Genomic DNA, 20,864 nt, shown 5'->3' on the forward strand with positions numbered 1-20,864 from the left:
CATTTAAAACAGTAGTATCAATTAATTAACATCAAAAACATCAATGCAACAATACAGCAAAACAACAATCCACCACGTCTCATCAACAGAATCAGCATCCGATCTCGTTGTCCATTAATCCATATTCCAGTAAACAATCAATTGCACTGTTTAGTCAATTCAAAGTGCTGGCGTTGGCCTATAAAGCCCTAAACGGTTCTGGCCCAAGTTACCTATCCGAACGTATCTCTACCTATCAGCCCGCCAGGACCCTAAAATCTTCTGGGGAGGCCCTGCTCTCCATCCCGCCTGCTTCACAGGTGCGGCTGGCGAGGACGAGAGACAGGGCCTTTTCTGTGGTGGCCCCCCGGCTGTGGAACGCCCTTCCTATGGAGGTAAGATCAGCCCCCTCGCTAATGGTGTTCCGAAGAAGATTAAAAACTTGGATGTTTGAACGGGCATTCGGTTAAACAGTGCAATCAATGTGATGATTACATGAATTGGAAAATTGGACGATGAATTGGATCACGACTCTAGTTATGAGATGCATTGTGTTGTCTATTGTTGTGTTAATATTGTATATTATGCTTTTGTGGTTTTAAATTGTATATCGTTGTTTAATTCTTATCCTTGTTGTAAACCACGTTGAGTCGCCTGTTAGGCTGAGAAACTGCGGTATACAAGTAAAGTAAATAAATAAATAAATAAATAAAAGCCTGTTCGAAGAGCCAGGTCTTCACTCTCTTCCGGAATGCCAATAAGGAGGGGGCCGATCTAATGTCTGTAGGAAGGGCGTTCCACAGCCGGGGGGCCACTACTGAGAAGGCCCTGTCTCTCGTCCCCGCCAGGCATGCTTGTGAGGCCGGCGGGACCGACAGCAGGGCCTCCCCAGACGATCTTAATGTCCTAACTAAATAAAATTTTATTTATATACCGCTCTATTTTCCCCGAGGGGGACTCAGGGCGGTTTCCAAGCAACATCACCAAAACATACAAAGTAAACAGCATAACATAAAATTAATAAAACAACAGCTTTGGCTGTTGCTTTCTGTATTTATTTTTTTTAAGTGTCAGGAGCGACTTGAGAAACTACAATTTGCTTCTGGTGTGAGAGAATTGGCCGTCTGCAAGGACATTGCCCAGGGGACGCTCGGATACAGGTCCCTAGCCGGGAGGGGGGGACGGAACAGGGGACTTGAGAGGCTTCAGTCCCCCCCGAAATTCTCAGGGTGGTCCGCAAGAAGTCCTTAGTAGGTAGGTAGGTAGTCCCCTGACATTGTTGTTGTTCATTCGTTCAGTCGTCTCCGACTCTTCGTGACCTCATGGACCAGCCCACGCCAGAGCTCCCTGTAGGTCGTTACCACCCCCAGCTCCCTCAAGGTCAGTCCAGTCACTTCAAGGATGCCATCCATCCATCTTGCCCTTGATCGGCCCCTCTTCCTTTTTCCTTCCACTTTCCCCAGCATAATTGTCTTCTCTAGGCTTTGCTGTCTCCTCATGATGTGGCCAAATACTTCAACTTTGTCTCTAGTATCCTTCCCTCCAGTGAGCTGTCGGGCTTTATTTCCTGGAGGATGGACTGGTTGGGTCTTCTCGCAGTCCAAGGCACTCTCAGCACTTTCCTCCAACACCACAGCTCAAAAGCATCTCTCTTCCTTCGCTCAGCCTTCCCTAAGGTCCAGCTCTCACATCCGTAGGTTACTACAGGGAATACCATGGCTTTGACTAGGCAATGGATCTTTGTTGCCAGTCTGATGTCTCTACTCTTTACTACTTTGTTGAGACTGGACATTGCTCTCTTTACTGGTACATTATTTAAACTGTTATGTTGATTCATATAATGATCTGATCACCATGCTCAATATATCCCATATGCATGGGGGTATTGGGGTAATGATACAAAAGATTTGTTAGGGTAGATCCTGTTTGTGAACTGCTGTGAGTCACCTTCGGGCTTGAGATACAGCGGTATATAAGCAAAGTAAATAAAATAAATAAATTAATAGATCCTGAGCCCCCCCCCCCCCCCTGAATCAAAATCCTGGCTCGGATGTGTTACTTTCTGTATGATTTATTATTATTATTATTATTAATATTGTTGTTGTTATTATTATCCTGACTTCCTCTTCCAAGCAAGACCAAAAACAAGTTCCCATTGAATACATAATAATAATACAGCATCATCATAATACACAACTATTTGGGGAGGGAGGGGGGATCCGGCTTTGGCTTTTGCAGGGCTCCCTTCCTGGCCCTTCTGCTTCTCTCTCTCTCCCCAGCTGAGCCCCCGCCCGCCCGCCTCCTGGCCCCGCCCTCGGCAGGGATGGGCTGCCCTCCCCCGAAATACCCCGCGTGGGCGGCGGCATCAGCTGCTTCCGGAGTCCGGATGCGAAGAGGGGGGAGGAGGGAGCGAGAGGGGAGAGACATTCTTGAGAGGCGCCCAACTGGAAACGCCCCACCCCTCCTCCTTCCCCCCTCCGGACAGAGGGAGAGAGGGGGCGGGCTTTGCAATGCCAGGGAGGAGCTCCAGAAGGCAGCTCCCCCCAAAAAAACAAGGGAGGCGGGTAGTGGCCAACAAAGGCGCCCTTTCTCTCCCACCCAGTGAAAGGGAAGGGAGGGGGAACCTAGCCTAGTAGGTTGTTTTTCCTGCGTGGAAACGGGACCCGAGTGGGTCGGGCGGGACCTCTACGCATGCGCGTCCCCGGGGCTAGAAGGGCGGGGGAGCTGGAGGGGCTCTGTCACGTGACTGCCAGGCCGCGCAAAGGCGCCCCCTGCAGGGCGCCCGGCAGAAGGCAGGCATGGAATGTCAGGGATGTTATTGCTGAGAGTTTTCCGGGCTGTATGGCTATGTTCCAGGAGCATTCTTCCCTGACATTTCGCCCACATCTATGGCAGGCATCCTCAGAGGTTAGGAGGCCTTCTGGAGCATGGCCATACAGCCCGGAAAACACAGCAACCCAGTGATTCCAGCCATTAATTATTATTATTTGAAACACAAACAAGCAAACAAGGCCACTCTAGGTTCTTGTGGTACATTATTTAAACTGTTATGTTGATTCATATAATGATCTGATCACCATGCTCAATATATCCCATATGCATGGGGGTATTGGGGTAATGATACAAAAGGTTTGCTAGGGTAGATCTTGAGCCCACCCCCCGAATCAAAATCCTGGCTCGGATGTGTTACTTTCTGTATGATTTATTATTATTATTAATAATAATATTAATATTGTTGTTGTTGTTATCCTGACTTCCTCTTCCAAGCAAGATCCAAAACAAGTTCCCATTGAATACATAATAATAATACAGAATCGTAATAATACACAAATAATCCAATAATTAAAAACTATTTGGGGGGGGATCCGGCTTTGGCTTTTGCAGGGCTCCCTTCCTGGCCCTTCTGCAGAGGTAGTGAGGATGCTTGCCATAGATGCAGGCGAAACATCAGGAGAAAATGCCTCTAGAACATGGCCATATAGCCCGAAAAAACCCATAAAAACCTAGTGTTTCCAGCCATGAAAGCCTTAGTCAAGGCCACTCTGCTGGCTGTTGTATTGCTCACATATTAGACACTTCCCGAGTGTCCAGGACTATGTGATGTATCAGCAAATAATGCGTACAGATCCCAGTAGGGTGGCCTTTTGCAGCTGACAGCTGGTAATTTTGACAGCGCCGATTGTGTTTAAGTGCAGGCCAAGGTCTTGAGGCACTGTACCCAGTGTGCTGATCACAACTGGGACCACCTTGACTGGCTTGTGCCAGAGTCTTTGCAGTTCGATCTTTAAATCCTCATATTGTGTCAGCTTCTCCAGTTGTTTCTCTTCAATCCTGCTGTCACCTGGGATTGCGACATCGACAATCCATACTTTGTTTTTTAACACGATCGTGAGGTCAGGACTATTGTGCTCCAAAACCCTGTCAGTCTGAATTCGGAAGTCCCAGAGTAGTTTGATGTGTTCATTTTCTGTAACTTTTTCAAGTTTGTGATCCCACCAGTTCTTTGTCACAGGCAGATGGTATTTTTTATTATTATTATTATTATTATTATTATTATTATTATTATTATTTTACTGACACAAAAACACATTATGTCACAGCAAATGAGATATATATGCTGGATTTCGTATCATGAAATCAAACACTTCCCAAGCATCTAGGACTGTGTGATATATTTTCGAATGATGCGCACAGATCCAACTAAGGTGGCCATTTGCAGTTGATAGATCGTGATTTTGTCAATGTTTTTTGTTTCCAAATGCATAATGCACGGCACCCAGTGCACCAATGACCACTGGGACCACCTGGACTGGTTTATGCCCGAGCCTTTGCAGTTTGATTGTGAGGTCTTGATAATGGCTGAGTTTTTCCTGTTGTTTTTCCTCAATGCGGCTGTCACCTGGAATGGCAACATCCATAATCCAAACATTTTCTTTTCCACAATCGTGATGTCTGGTGTATTGTGTTGCAAAACTTTGTCAGTCTGAATTTGAAAGTCCCACAGTATTTTTGCGTGATCATTTTCCACTACCTTTGCAAGTTTATGATGCCACCAATTCTTTCCTGCTGGCAGGTGGTACTTGTGACATAAGTCCCAGCGAATCATTTGAGCCACAGAGTTGTGCCTCTTTGTAGTCTGTCTGTGCAATTTTCTTGCAACAGCTGAGGATATGATAAATGGTTTCATCCACTTATTATTATTATTATTATTATTATTATTATTATTAGATACACAATAAGATTGGTGCACAGCAAGCAAGATCACTCTGCTGGCTGTTGTATTGGATCACACATCGGACACTTCCCAAGTGTCTAGGACTGTGTGATGTATCGGCAAATAATGCATGCAGGTCCCAGTAAGGTGGCCTTTTGCAGCTGACAGATCGTAATTTTGGCAGTGCTGATTGTGTTTAAATGCAGACCACTTTGGCACTGCACCCAGGGTGCCCATCACCACTGGGACCACCTTGACTGGCTTGCATCAGAGTCTTTGCAGTTTGATCTTCAAATCCTCCTATCATGTCAGCTTTTCCAGTTGCTTCTCATCAATTCTGCTGTTGCCTGGGATTGCAACGTAGATGATTAACACTGTTTTTCCACGATCATGAGGTCAGGAGTAGAATTTGGAAGTCCCACAGTAGTTTGACCTGTTCATTTTCTGTAACTTTTTCAGGCTTGCGATCCCACCAGTTTTTTGTTGCAGGCAGAGAATAATAATAATAATAATAATAATAATAATAATACTTTACTTATACCCCACCACCATCTCCCCAAGGGGATTTGAGGCGGTTTACATGAGGCCAGGCCCAACAATTAGAACAAAGCAATGTACAACAAAAATACATCAATAAAAATAAAAGTACAAAAAAGTGAACACACAATACAGTATAAAATCACAATAATTGGTATTTGTGGCACAAGGTCCAGTTGATCATCTAAGCAACAATATCATGCTTCTGCTTGTAGTGTTTGCGCGATCTTCTTGCAGCAGCTGAGTTGTTGTTATTATTATTATACTATCCCATACTAGCCACCTTCCTCCAAACTGTAACTCTCATGCTGGGACTTCTATTCAGGAAGAGCGATGGAAGCTGACTTCTTATTTATTCATTTATTTCACATATTTATATCCCGTCCTTCTCACTCCTGGAGGGTGACTCAGGGCAACTTCACAACAGGCATTAATCAATGCCAACAACAGTAATAAATGATAAAAACATAAAATTACTAAAACATTATTTAAATCACGCAGGTCTGAAATCATAATCCGGGTCAGTCCATTGTCATTCACACAAATCTAAATTGCTGCCTGTACTGTTCGAACGCTTGGTCCCATAACCAGGTTTTGAGTTTCATTCTAAAGGACAAGAGGGAGGGGCCAATTTAATGGCACTGGGTAGAGAGTTCCACATGCAAGAGGCCACCACTGAGAAGGCCCTGTCTCTCGTCTCCATCAGTCGTGCTTGCGAGGATAGTGGCACCGAGAGCAGGGTCTCTCCCGTTGATCTTAGACTTTGCGATGGTTCATAGTAGGAGATATGTTTAGACAGGTAAGCTAGGCCAGAACCTTTCAGGGCTTTATAGGCTAAAGCCAGCACTTTGAATTGTGCTCGGTAGCAGATTGACAACCAGTGGAGCTGGCGTAGCAGACGGGTTGTATGCTCTCTGTATGCCGCTCCGGTGAGCAACCTGGCTACTGTCTGACTAGTTGGAGCATCCGAACAGCCTTCAAAGGCAAACCCATGTAGAGTGCATTGCAGTAATCTCTTCAGGATGTAATAAGAGCATGGACCACTATGGCCAAGTCTGACTTCTCAAGGTACGGGTGCAACTGGTACACAAAGTTTTAATTGTTAAAAGCTCACATCGCTAAGACTACAAGTATTACCTGCCTCTCCTTACTACATGAGGCAGGGGCATGAGAGAATCCCTCAGTGACACAATGGGTTAAACCCTTTTGCTGGCAGGACTGAAAACTGACAGATGGCAGGATCTGAATCCTGGGAGAATGTGGATGAGCTCCCTCTGTCAGCTCCAGCTCTCCATGCAGGGACATGAGGGAAGCCTCCTACAAGAATGGTAAAACACCTAGGCGCCCCTTGCAGACGTCCTTGCAGACAGCCAATTTTCACACACGTGACCTGCAGTTTCTCAAATAGCTCCTTCCTACGGACATTAGACTAGCACCATCTCTAATGGTATTCCGCAAAAAAGTGAAGACCTGGCTGGTTGAGCAGGCGTTCGAATAATTAGTGCAATGATTGGTTAATGAACACTGGAATGGAACAATGGATGACGAATCTGGACCATTTTTTTTGGTGATGAGACGACCGTGATTGGGTATTGTAGTAACTGTTTATTAATTGTGTAATGTGTTAGGTTGTTAACTGTTTTTATACTGTAGCACTGAATTTTTGCTGTTCGTATTTGTTGTGAACCGCTGTGAGTCGCCTTCGGGCTGAGAACAGCAGTATATAAGTAAGGTAAATAATAATAATAATAATAATAATAATAATAATAATAATAATAACACCAAAAAAACCCAAAAAACTGCCATAATGCAGTGTGATGCAGTTAAAACTGCAGTCTTCTTTTATAATTGATTTTTATTGCAAAAAATTCATACAAACGCTATTTATGTATTTATTTATTTATTTTTCGAACTTAGATGCCACCACTCCCCTGGGGCTCGGAGCAGCTTACAAGAACGGCTAAAATTTAATACAAACATACAAACCAACCAATAAATAAAATAAATGTAAAATACTTTTTTAGAAGAAAACATACATTTTTGTTGTAGGTTTTTTGGGCTATATGTTCTAGAAGCATTCTCTTCGATGTTTCGCCTGTATCTATGGCAGGCATGCTCAGAGGCTGTGAGGTATGAGGATGCCTACCATAGATGCAGGTGAAACGTCAGGAGAGAATGCATGTAGAAGAACATGGCCATATAGCTAAAAAAACCTACAACAACCCAGTTATCCCGGCCATGAAAGCCTTAGAATCATAGAATCCTAGAGTTGGAAGAAACCTCATGGGCCATCCAGTCCAACCCCCTGCCAAGAAGCGGGAAAATTGCATTCAAAGCACCCCCGACAGATGGCCATCCAATTCAGCCTGTTTATTATTATTATCATTATTATTATTATTATTATTATTATTAACTTTATTTATACCCCGCAAAATCTCCCGAAGGACTCAATGCGGCTTACAAAGGCCAAGGCCGCTAACAAACAATAACATACACATACATAATAAAAGTCATAAGCAAATAAAAACATCAAGCCAAGCATTAGAACAATTAAAAACAATGACAAAGTGACACATTTAAAACCAAGGGCCGGGCCAAATGTAATAGACAAAATTTAAAAGTGCTAGACTTGGCCTTCTAATCAAGGTGAAAGAAGAAAGCTGGGTTGCACCTAATAAAACATCAAAAAAACCAAGATTATGGCAACAAGAATGATTGACAACTGGGAAATAGAGGGAGAAAATGTGGAGACCGTGACAGACTTTGTATTTCTAGATACAAAGATTACTGCAGATGCAGACTGTGGCCAGGAAATCAGAATACGCTTCCTTCTTGGGAGGAGAGCAATGTCCAGTCTCGATAAAATAGTAAAGAGTAGAGACATCAGACTGGCAACAAAGATCCATTGCCTAGTCAAAGCCATGGTATTCCCTGTAGGCACCTACGGAGGTGAGAGCTGGATCTTAGGGAAGGCTGAGCGAAGGAAGATCGATGCTTTTGAACTGTGGTGCTGGAGGAAAGTGCTGAGAGTGCCTTGGACTGCGAGAAGATCCAGCCAGTCCATCCTCCAGGAAATAAAGCCCAACTGCTCATTGGAGGGAAGGAGACTAGAGACAAAGTTGAAGTCCTTTGGCCACAGCACTTTTAATCTTGTACCCATTGCTCTGGCCCGGCCCAGTTTTATTGTGTTTAGTGTATTGTGCCTGTTGTTTATTTTGCTTTATTCTGTTTTTAATTGTTTGATTTGCTTAGATTGTATTGTGTTGTGTGTTGAGGCCTCGGCCTGTGTAAGCCGCATCAAATCCTTCGGGAGATGCTAGTGGGGTACAAATAAAGTTTAATAATAATAATAATAATAATAATCATAAGGAGACAGCAAAGCCTAGAGAAGACAATGATGCTGGGGAAAGTGGAAGGCAAAAGGAAGAGGGGCCGACCAAGGGCAAGATGGATGGATGGCATCCTTGAAGTGACTGGACTGACCTTGAAGGAGCTGGGGGTGGTGACGGCCGACAGGGAGCTCTGGCGTGGGCTGGTCCATGAGGTCACGAAGAGTCGGAGACGACTGAAGGAATGAACAACAACAAGACTTGACAAGTGATATGTAGAGGTATTTGAAGGTAGGTGCAATGTGCAAATAATCCTGAATCTCTAACAAAGTGCATTTAGGACTTGATGCCAGGAGTTTCCTATTCTGGAAAGGCACACTGGAACAGCCAGGTCTTCAGGCTGCGTTGGGGTTTGTCTGATGTCCTTGGGGAGAGAGTTCCAGAGTCGGGGGGCCACCACAGAGAAGGCCCTGTCCCTCGTCCCCACCAAAGAAGGCGCCTCCACCACACTCTGGGGCAGAGAGTTCCACTGCCTTCGACAATACAATAATAAATACATTTAATAATAACAATAATCCTTTTTCTCTCTCTCGCAGAATGAAGACTCAAAGCCTCCCACAAAATTGCAAGCAGCACAATTAAATATGTGGCCATGGAATCTCGCGAATATGGGAAACAAGTCACTTCGGAAGCGGGCTCCTTTGTTTACATGGCGGGCGAAAGGAAAGAGGGGCGTGGCCTCGTAAGGACCGCCTCCCTGCCTGCGCCGAGGCCCCGCCCCTCACCAGCTGTTTCCCGCCTTGAGCAGCAGCAGCCGGAGGAGGAGGAGGAGGGAGGCGCGCGCGCACACGGCACACACACACACACACACACAGAGGCACGCTTTTACACACACAGGCGCGCGCGCACGCTTCTTTCTTCCCCCCCCTTCTCCTCCTCCTCTTCCCCCCTCCAGAGAAACACGCGCGGATCCGCGGCCGAGGAGGGGGAGGCCGAAGAGGAAGGCACCCCCTCCCTCCCTCCTTCCCTCCCTCCCTTCCCCCTTCCGATGGAGTACTTCGTGGTCCCCGCGCCCAAGGTGCCTCCTCCTCCTCCTCCGGCGCTGCAGCAGCAACAGCACCAGCCCTTCCGGAAGTCCGAGAAGGAGGTCATCGGGGGGCTCTGCAGGTGAGTCTGTCTCCAAAGGGAGGAGGAGGAGGAGGGGGGAGAGGGAGGGAGGCCCCCTGTCGGCGGAGGAGGGGAAGGGGACACCAGCAGGCAGGGCCACGCGGTTGCTGCGCTTCTCAAGGAGGGAGGGAGAGAAGGAAGGAGAGGGGCGGGCGGTCAGGAGCACAAGGCGGCCACGCGCTTGCCTCTTCCCTCTCGCTTTCCCTTTCCCTCCCTCTCTTTCTTTCTGCTGCCTCCCGCGTGTTGACTCCTCGCCTTCCTCGCGGCCTGGCGGTGACTCTGCAGCCTCCGAGGGAGGGAGGGAGGGGGCGGGGCTTGGGCCGCAAGGGAAGCCGGGACTTGTAGTTGCGCCCTCGCCCGCCTTTGTCAGCCGCCGTAGTGGAGGAGGAGGAGGAGGAGCCGCACGTGGCGCTGGGAGACAGGCCTTCCTGGGGGGCGCCCATGGGCCAGCTTGGGACTTCCGCCCCTCTGGGTGTTTTGGACTGCAACTCCCACCATTCCTAACAGCCTCAGGTCCTTTCCTTTCCTCCCAAATTAGTAGGTCGAGATAGTTCATGCCTGGGCCAGCTTGAGCCCTCTCTCCAGGTGTTTTGGACTGCAACTCCAACCATTCCTAACAGCCTCAGGTCGAGGTAGCTCATGCATGGGCCAACTTGGGCCCTCTCTCCAGGTGTTTTGGACTGCAACTCCCACCATTCCTAACAGCCTCAGCCCCTTTCTTTCCCCCCAAATTAGTAGGTCGAGATAGCTCATGCATGGGCCAGCTTGGGCCCTCTCTCCAGGTGTTTTGGACTGCAACTCCCACCATTCCTAACAGCCTCAGGTCCTTTCCTTTCCCCCAAAATTAGTAGGTCAAGATAGCTCATGCTTGGGCCCTCTCTTTAGGTGTTTTGGACTGCAACTCCAACCATTCCTAACAGCCTCAGGTCGAGGTAGCTCATGCATGGGCCAACTTGGGCCCTCTCTCCAGGTGTTTTGGACTGCAACTCCCACCATTCCTAACAGCCTCAGCCCCTTTCTTTCCCCCCAAATTAGTAGGTCGAGATAGCTCATTCATGGGCCAGCTTGGGCCCTCTCTCCAGGTGTTTTGGACTGCAACTCCCACCATTCCTAACAGCCTCAGCCCCTTTCTTTAGTAGGTCGAGATAGTTCATGCATGGGCCAGCTTGGGCCCTCTCTCCAGGTGTTTTGGACTGCAACTCCCACTATTCCTAACTGCCTCAGGCACTTTCATTTTCCCCCAAATTAATAGGTCGAGATAGCTCCTGCATGGGCCAACTTGGGCCCTCCCTCCAGGTGCTTTGGACTGCAACTCCCTCTATTCCTAACTGCCTCAGGCACTTTCATTTTCCCCCAAATTAATAGGTCGAGCTAGCTCCTGCATGGGCCAACTTGGGCCCTCTCTCCAGGTGTTTTGGACTGCAACTCCCTCTATTCCTAACTGCCTCAGGCACTTTCATTTTCCCCCAAATTAATAGGTCGAGATAGCTCCTGCATGGGCCAACTTGGGCCCTCTCTCTAGGTGTTTTGGACTGCAACTCCCTCTATTCCTAACTGCCTCAGGCACTTTCATTTTCCCCCAAATTAATAGGTCGAGATAGCTCCTGCATGGGCCAACTTGGGCCCTCTCTCCAGGTGCTTTGGACTGCAACTCCCTCTATTCCTAACTGCCTCAGGCACTTTCATTTTCCCCCAAATTAATAGGTCGAGATAGCTCCTGTATGGGCCAACTTGGGCCCTCCCTCCAGGTGCTTTGGACTGCAACTCCCTCTATTCCTAACTGCCTCAGGCGCTTTCCTTTTCCCCCAAATTAGTAGGTCGAGATAGCTCATGCATGGGCCAACTCCAGGTGTTTTGGACTGCAACCCCCACCATTTCTAACAGCCTCAGCCCCTTTCTTTCCCCCCAAATTAGTACGTCGAGATAGCTCATGCGTGTGCCAACTTAGGCCCTCCCTCCAGGTGTTTTGGACCGCAACTCCCACCATTCCTAACAGCCTCAGGCCCCTTCCTTTTCCCCCAAATTAGTAGATCGGGATAGCGCATGCCTGGACCAACTTGGGCCCTCTCTCGGTGTTTTGGACTGCAACTCCCACGACTCCTAACAGCCTCAGGTCTTTTCCTTTTCCCCCAAATTAGTAGGTCGAGATAGCTCATGCATGGGCCAACTTGGGTCCTCCTACCCCCTCAGCTTAAGTGGCTGAGGGAGAAAAAGAAGAGGCCTGGAGTTGTTAAGAATGGTGGGAGTTGAAGTCCAAAACACCTGGAAGGAAGGCCCAAGTTTGCCCATGCTTGTTCTAGAATGATAGAATCCTAGATTAGAAGGACCATCCATTATCTTGATCCATTGCAGTCTGGATTTAGGCCTGGCCATGGAACTGAGACAGCCATGGTCTCCTTTGTGGATGATCTATGCTGGGAAGTGGACAGGGGGGTTGTGTCCCTGTTGGTTCTCCTGGACTTTTCAGTGCCTTCGATACTGTAGACTGGGAATCCTCAAACTCTGGCCCTCCAGCTGTTTTGGGGTCCCGCAGGGATCAGTGTTGTCCCTCATGTTGTTGTAACATCTACATGAAGCCGTTGGGAGAGATCATCTGGAGTTTTGGAGTTCGGTGCAATTGTACGCAGATGACATCCAGCTCTATCACTCTTTCCACCTGCTACTAAGGAGGCTGTTCAGGTCCTGAATTGGTGCTTGCCAGCTGTGATGGTCTGGATGAAGGCAAACAAGTTGAAACTGAATCCAGACAAGACAGAGGCACTCCTGGTCAGTCGCAAGGTTGAAGAGAGCATAGGGTTTACAGCCTGTTCTGGATGGAGTTGTACTCCACCTGAAGGCACAGGTTCACAGCTTGGGAGTGATCCTGGACTCATAGCTGAGTCTGGAACCCCAGGTCTCGGCGGTAGCTAGGGAAGCCTTCGCAAAATTAAAACTTGTGCACCCGTTGCGAACGTACCTTGAGAGGCCAGGCTTGGCCACGGTGGTCCATGCGCTAGCTACATCTTGTATAGACTACTGCAACACATTCTACGTGGGGTTGCCTCTGAAGACTGGAAGCCTCAAGTAGTCCAACAGGTGCTCCTCACCGGAGCAGTGTACAGGGAGCACACAACTCTCCATGTTTCGTCAGCTCCACTAGCTGCCAATTTGCTTCCAAGCACAATTGAGAGTGCTGGCTTTAGCCTATAAATCCCTAAATGGTACTGGCCCAGCTTACTTGTTCAAACGTATCTCCCTTTATGATCCGGTGCGATTGTTAAGATCTGGGGGAGGCTCTGCTCTTGGTCCCACCCCCATCGCAGGTGCAATTGGCGGGGACAAGAGACAGGGCTCTCTCGGTAGTGTCCCTACGGCTGTGGAACTTTCTCCCCAGTGACATCAGAACAGCCCCCTCACTCTTAAGGTCAAGAAAAATCTCAAGACTTGGCTATTTAAGTAAGCTTTTGGGGATTAATATGACCCATAAATATGACAGAACCTGTATAAGAAATGCAAAAGCAATTGTTTTAATGTTTATAAAGTTAAGTTGGTGTTAGTCCTTTGATACGTTTTTCATCATCTGACAGAGTATTGGTAATGGACATGTATATGTTTATACAGTTTTAAAATGTGTTTGCTGTTATTGTCTGAATCTGGCATTGAATTATTGCCATAGTTTGTAAGCCCCCCTGAGTCCCTCTTCGGGGGTTAGAAGCATGAGGTATAAGTACAGTAAATACTCAAATAAACAAAACACCTGAAGGACCAAAGGTTAGGAGAAACTGCTCTTTTTCATGTGAGGCCCAGTGGGGCTTTGGGGGCTAAAATGGGGGGCTGGCAGCCTTGGCTTCCCTTTTCCTGACCCGGGATGAGAGGCTGGGGCTGCCAAGGTTCCGATGTTAAAGCGATAGGTCTAGGCCAGGCATGTGCAAACCTTGGCCCTCCCTCCCGGTGTTTTGGACTTCAACTCCCACCATTCCTAACACCCACAGGCTCTTTCCTTTTCCCCCTCAGCCACTTCAGTGTTAGGAATTGTAAGAGATGAACTCCAAAACACCTGGAGGCCAAAGTTTGCCCATGCCTGTTCTAGACTCCTAGAGTTGGAAGGGGCTCCCAAAGGCCATCCTCTCCAGCCCATGCCTGCTCTAGAGGTTGATAGTTTGCCCTTTACATTCCACATTGCAGCACAAAGAGGTGGGTTTTTTTGGGTGGGGGAGGTCACTGGGAAAATGAATATCAGAATTGCATGGAAGAGTTCTGCTTCCCTCTCTCTCTCCGCTTTGGCATCTCTAGGTTGCCAGGAGCAGGCCTGTTGGGTTCCCAGCTGGGCCATGCCCCATGACCTCCCCTCTGTCCCCCACAGCCTGGCCAACCTGCCCCTGACCCCTGAGACGCAGCGGGACCAGGAGCGGCGCATCCGGAGAGAGATCGCCAACAGCAATGAGCGCCGACGCATGCAAAGCATCAACGCGGGCTTCCAGTCCTTGAAGACCCTCATCCCACACACGGACGGGGAGAAGCTCAGCAAGGTTAGCAGGCATCGGGGGCATTGGCATTGGCATTGAGGCCCCAAGCAGGAAGCCCAGGCCCCTTCCTCAAGTTTGCAATTAGTTGGCGACTGTTGCACACATTTAGTTTAGCTGATTCTATCATAATGTTGAAGTTGGTTGTAACTGGTGAAGGGCCTTGAGTACCAGTTTATTCCAGTGGGCAAGGGCTCTCTGCCCATCCTTTGTGCAAAAACGAAACCAGTGTCCCTCATGCAAAATGTGAACTTTGCCCGCAGTCGAGGGTCCCTCAGACCGCGTCTTGCCCTTCCGCAGAAGCGAAAAGAGTGGCGGGATTGTTTTGTTCTCTTTTATGGGGAATCCAATAATCCAGGGTTTCCTTTCCGGGCTTAAGGTGGACTTTGTACAGTCGGCAGGTGCAGGCTTTCCTGAGTTTGCAAAGGCAAGCAGGTGTATCGGATCAAAACCAACAACAAGTAAACATCTCTTGAGTTTTATTCGGGGACTGCGTATTTAGTTGTTTAGATTTTACGGCTATGCAATTTAAGGTGTCTAGTGCAAAACCCTAGGTTTTGTGGAGGAGATAAAAGTATATTATCAATGGAGGAAAGTTGGAAATTTTTACACCTTTGATTGGTTTCTCGGCTGCTGGAATTGTGGCCAACAGAAATGATAAGTCTTTTGTGTTGAGAATCAGAGAGAAAACTCCGCAGACTTTTTCTCCTGCACCACAAAAGATTGCGGCATGTTTGGTCTTTGTGGCAAACATTTCCCAAAACGTTTTCGGAGCACAAAATGCTGGACTTTGGCTGAAAGAGAAAGTGTTTCTCTGCCTCTGTGTTAAAACTCAGCCAGTTTTGTATAGGAGGGTTAGCGCCTTCATAGAATCCTAGAGTTGGAAAAGACCTGGTGGGCCATCCAGTCCAACCCCATTCTGCCAAGAAGCAAAATTGCATTCAAAGCACCCCTGACAGATGGCCATCCAGCCTCTGTTTAAAAGCCTCCAAAGAAGGAGCCTCCACCACACTCTGAGGCAGAGAGTTCCATTGCTGAAGAGCTCTCACAGTTAGGAAGTTCTTCCTCATGTTCAGATGGAATCTCCTTTCTTTCCTGTAGTTTGAAGCCATTGTTCCATTGCATCCTAGTCTCCAGGGCAGCAGAAAACAAGCTTGCTCCCTCCTCCCTGTCACTTCCCCTCACATATTGATCCATGGCCCTCATCATGTCTCCTCTCAGCCTTCTCTTCTGCAGGCTAAAGATGCCCAGCTCTTTAAGCTGCTCTTCATAGGACTTGCTCCCCAGATGCTTGATCCTTTTAGTTGCCCTCTGGACACATTTCAGCTTGTCAACATCTCCTTTCAATTGTGGTGCCCAGAATTGGACACAGTGTGAATTCCAGGTGTGGTCTGAGCAAGGCAGAATAGAGGGGTAGGATGACTTCCCTGGATCCAGCCATGATACTCCTACTTATGCAGTCCCAAATCTCATTGATTTATTTTAGCTGCCACCATGACCTTCATTGTCATCAGTAGAAGTCCAGCCTGACTCACGAGCCCATCACAGCCATTGTCACTTGAAAGGGCTCCCGCTTTTAAGGGCTGTGCTTTTCATTCCACTGAATGTCTACAACTTTTGTATGGCATGGATTGTGAGGTTGCGTCTGTTCTAACTCTTGAGCCCTGGACAGTGGTTCAGCTGTGGAACTCTCTGCCTAGAAGTGTGGACTTCTGCTGAATCTGTGGATGGGATCCGTAATGAGATTGCTTGCCCTTTTAGCCTGCCTCCTTCCTCTTGAGTTCATCATGGCTATTTGTGTGTCCAAATTACAACAGCCCATTGGTCATTTGGAGTTCTGCTGAGAGGCCAGGCTGGAGCCTATTGCTGCTACCTTGAGGCATTGATCCATTCCCGGAGCTTAGTGCTCTCAGCGTGTCTCCTTTCTTGCCCAGGGGACCAAAGGGACAATAGGCTTTGCCTCCTTGTACCCAGGGATCGGGTGAGGATTGCTTTCTTCCTCTACTTCTGCTGAATCTATGGATGGGATCCGTAATGAGATTGCTTGGCCTTTCAGCCTGCCTCCTTCCCCTTGAGTTCATTATTGCTCTTCTTGACTCCTCTGTGCCTCTTCTCGCTCTCTCCGCAGGCAGCCATCCTCCAGCAAACCGCCGAGTACATCTTCTCTTTGGAGCAGGAGAAGACACGGCTGCTGCAGCAGAATGCACAGCTCAAGAGGTTCATCCAGGTGAGGCACAAGAATGGGCAGCCCAGTTGCCACCTCCTCTTTGACCTCCCCCTTGTCTGACCCCCACTTTCCTTGTCTCCTTGTCGGCAGGAATTCAGTGGCTCCTCACCGAAGCGGCGACGAGCGGAGGACAAGGACGAGGGCATCGGCTCCCCGGACATCTGGGAGGATGAGAAGGCCGAGGACCTGCGCCGGGAGATGATAGAGCTCCGGCAGCAGCTGGACAAAGAGCGTTCCGTCCGCATGATGCTGGAGGAGCAGGTGAGTGCCGGAAGGTGCCTCGGGGGGCAGGAGGGAGTTGGGGATTAGGGGACCCCTAAAACAAACTTCCAGTACAGAGGGTACACTTCCGATTTCCCTTTGTGAGCCCTCCTGCAATGGAAGAGCGTGATACAAGTATTTAACTCCTTCCCCATGGCTCCTGCTGACCCCTATGCTCCCCCTCCCTTGCCAGGTGCGTTCCCTGGAGGCCCACATGTACCCAGAGAAGCTTAAGGTGATCGCCCAACAAGTGCAGCTGCAGCAGCAGCAGGAGCAGGTGAGGCTGCTGCACCAGGAGAAGTTTGAGCGGCATCATCAGAGCCACGGACAGGTGAGCCCCTAAAGGGCGGCACCTTTGCAGATGGCACAGGCCAAGAGGGTAGGGAAGGAGGGGACTCCCATGCAGGAGGGCCCCTCCAGCACTACTTGTGGAGAGATTCCTGACTTCATTTTGACCCTATCTGCTCCCCAACAGCTCTTTCCGGGACAGAGCCCCCCGGCACCCACCCACCATCCCTCTGTGATTGTGCCCCCACCATCGCACCATGTGACAGTGGTCACCATGGGCCCCTCCTCCGTCATCAACGCGGTTTCCACCTCCCGACAGAACCTAGACACCATCGTGCAGGTGAGCCCAAGGGGACAGGGCGTGCAATGGCCCCAGAGGGCACAGAGGGAAGGGTACTGCGAAGAAAAACTTTGGCCAGGTGCCAGTGAGCCCTCCTAGGGACAATTAACCTCACTGGGCCCTGGCTCTGTCAGGAAGGTTCACCGATGCCCCCTTTTGGACAGGGGGTGTCAAGACAGCATCCGGACTGCTCCAAGGCAAAAATTCCCATTGTGATATATTTGGGGGGGGGGGGGGGGGATCAAGTAATTACTTCCCCCAAACCTCTTGTCCTATCCAGCCAGTTTAAACTCATATCCTGTGTTTTAATCTCTGTCCTGTGTATTTATAATGCAATATTTAGAAATATGTTTTAATATGTATATTTTATAGAACTACATTTTAATATGTGTTCATAGAATTTTTGCTATGCTTATAAATAATATATATAAACTAAATTTATAGTCCCAAAAGGGACTCGGGGCGGCTTACAAGACACTCCAAGGTGCAGCGTAACATAAACGGTACATGAGTCTAAAACAATATCACAAAAAAATTTTTAAATCCACTATCAACACATATAAAAATACAATAACACAATTTTAAAAACGCAGACCATCTGTAGTTAAAACTAGCTGCCATCAATTCACAACTAAAGTGCCAGAGTGTTAACCTCACGTAAGCCCATTTCAGCTTGAGCCCAAAAGCCTGCTTAAAAGTTGATGTTTGTAGGCTGGATCGTAAAGTTTCAAGGACAGGGGCTAACCTAAACTCTTTTGGGAGGGTATTCCAGAGCCGGGATGCCACTACAATGAAGGCCCTCTCTCTCCCCACCAACTGTGCTTGAGATGGAGGTGGGACCGAGAGAAGGGCCTCCCCTGCCGTTCTCAAAGCCCGCACCGGTTCATAGAAAGAGATGCGGTCTCAAAAATAGGTTGGACCCAAAGAGTATAGGGCTTTGTAGATAATAACCTGTACCTTGAATTGGCTTGGAAGCTTGTCGGAGGCCAGTGGCACTGTTTTAGTAAGGGTATAGTTCTTATGTGTTTTGACTGCTGTGACTCATCTCAAGCCATGAGAAGAGGTGAATGAGAAATAAATTATTATTATTGTTACTATTATTTCACAAATTGTCCCCTGTATTGAGGCGGCAGTCCACATTGGCTACTCAGTAGAAAAGCAAGGGAGTCCCACAGAACCTCAAATGTGGGTGCTTGGTCTGGGTGCTCTGGCCTTGGACCCTTTCAGAGGGCAGTCCACTCCTCAGATGGTGGTGACCGCCCCATTGGTGAGCAGGGGTCTCATGCCACCTTGCCCTCCCCTTCCCTTCTTACAGGCCATCCAGCACATCGAGGGGACGCAGGAGAAGCCTCTTCTGGGGGAGGAGGAGGAAGAGGAAGAGCGGCGCCGGCGGAGGGCCGTAATCGTGGCCCGGTCTGGCTTGGACCCTTCCCTTTCAGACACGGCCTCTGACTCGGAAGTGGCAGCGGAGGAGGAAGACACCGAGGAGGAGGAAGAGGAGGAGGAGGCCATGGAGCACAGCAAGGCCCCCGAGAGGAGGCCCTGACCCCACTGGACGCGGGAGGAGGGGGGGCGTCACATTTTTACAAAACACCGTGGCAATTCAGGTCTCTTTTATGACCTTTTCAATACTGTAAAGGGAGGGGGCCTGCAGGAGGAAGGCTCCCCTCAATTCGGCTCACAGAAAGGCCAGAGGGAGAAGAAAGGGTCGGCTTCTCAGGGCCCCTCCCTGGAGGGCGGTGGGTGGCCTTGGTCCCTCGGGACTCAGCACTGATCTTCCTCTATGGGTTTGTGTCCCATAAACATGGCCTTTCCCCCTCTGCTCTCTGTCGCTCTCCTCAGGGGTCAAGATGGCCCTTGGAGGTGGCATTAAGGGGCCAATGGGGGGGACCCTGAACTCTGAGATGGGGGCTCGGCTATGCCCTGCCAATCCTAAACCCCCACCCCCCAATTCTCAGGGGTCACTGCAGGGTCAGGGGCCTTTTCCCCACTTCGAGGGGAGGGGGTACTGCCCTCTCTTTCGTTTCTTCTCCATGGGTTGGTGGTTTCCTTTTTTTAGCATTTCTTAATTTCTGATTTATGAAGCACTTAATCCGGTCCATGGATCTGACCATTGCTCCCCCCTCCCGTGATATTCACTCTTCACCCTTTTTCATTTTGGCCGCTCCCCACCCCCACCCCACCCACTCCCCTTTTGACTAGTGGTCTAGGCCAGTGTTGACTATAGGGCCCTCTGTGGGCATTCGGTAGCCCCACCCCCACCCTCCAAAGCCACGGCTCTTCCTCCTCCATTCTCTCTCTTCCTTTATTTTTTTTATTTTTTATCTCTTTTGGGGTTTTTTTTTACAATTTTTTGGGTCTTCATGTTCATTGAGATGCTATTATATTTTGTTAAAAAAGTGGAAAAAATGAAGCATGTGCTTTTTTGTAAAGAAACAAAATAAAGTTTGTACTTTGTTTTTTAGATGTTCTGGCTTGTGGATGTCATTGTTGGTGGGAAGGAGGGAAGGGATCCTGGGATTTGTAGTTTGGTGGCAATAAAGGGCTCTTCAGCAGAAGGATCTGCTCTCCCAGGAGCTGTAAACTGGGACCAAAGTGGGGTAATGGTGAGGACCACAGAGGGTCTCGGGATGGATTCAACATGTAGGGAACTCCAATGCTTACAAAAGTCTCCTCTTTTTGAATTTTTTATTTATTTTGTGTCAGGAGTGACTTGAGAAACTGCAAGTTGCTTCTAGTGTGAAAGAATTGGCCGTCTGCAAGTATGCTGCCCAGGGGACACCCAAGTGTTTGATGTTTTCCCATCCTTATTGGAGGCTTCTCTCCTGTCCCTGCATGGGAAGCTGGAGCCAATAGAGGGAGCTCAACCCGTTCTCCCTGGATTCGAACCGCTGATCCATTGATCAGCATTCCTATCGGCACAAGGGTTTAACCAATTGCGCCACTAGGGGCTCCTTGCCAAAAGATAAGCCTTCTAGGCCAGAATGAAGGCTCTCAAAAGCAGCTACACTGGCGCCATAATAATAATAATAATAATAATAATAATAATAATAATAATAATAATATAAAATACCTTATTTGTAGGAGGGACTCAGAGTGGTTTACATATACAAAAAGCAAGCATTCAATGCTTCAGGTGAGTAAGAACATATCAAAATAATACACATTAAAGCAACAGCAATAACAGTGAGCTCATAACAAAGAATTAAGCATTGCGATAAAAAACAATCCAATAAGGCAGTGTTTCTCAACTTGGGGGTCGGGACCCCTGAGGGGGTCATGAGGGGGTGTCAGAGGGGTCGCCAAAGACCATAAGAAAACACAGTATTTTCTGATGGTCATGGGGATTCCATGTGGGAAGTTTGAGCCAATTCTATTGTTGGTGGAGTTCAGAATGTTCTTTGATTGTAATGGAACTATAAATCCCAGCAACTACAACTCCCAAATGTGAAGATCTATTTTCCCCAGACTCCACCAGTGTTCACATTTGGGCATATTGAGTATTAATGCCAAGTTTGGT

The 20,864-nt window shown here is 48.3% G+C and overlaps 1 protein-coding gene across 2 annotated transcripts; it reads left to right on the forward strand.

Annotated features, from left to right (window-relative positions):
• Positions 1-9,349: 9,349 nt before the first annotated feature.
• On the forward strand, positions 9,350-19,808 carry LOC132782060 (transcription factor AP-4). 2 transcript variants are annotated; one of them, XM_060786717.2, is made up of 7 exons: positions 9,350-9,726; positions 14,069-14,234; positions 16,357-16,455; positions 16,546-16,716; positions 16,910-17,047; positions 17,192-17,344; positions 18,660-19,808. In XM_060786717.2, the coding sequence occupies exons 1-7, from the start codon at positions 9,608-9,610 to the stop codon at positions 18,888-18,890; spliced, it is 1,077 nt and encodes a 358-aa protein (XP_060642700.2). In that variant the 5' UTR covers positions 9,350-9,607; the 3' UTR covers positions 18,891-19,808. The 2 variants fall into 2 exon arrangements, with proteins under 2 accessions (XP_060642700.2, XP_060642701.2); XM_060786718.2 differs by having other exon boundaries at positions 16,910-16,993.
• Positions 19,809-20,864: the final 1,056 nt, after the last annotated feature.

This window comes from Anolis sagrei, chromosome Y, assembly GCF_037176765.1.
Source record: "Anolis sagrei isolate rAnoSag1 chromosome Y, rAnoSag1.mat, whole genome shotgun sequence".
NCBI classification, from domain to species: domain Eukaryota; kingdom Metazoa; phylum Chordata; class Lepidosauria; order Squamata; family Dactyloidae; genus Anolis; species Anolis sagrei.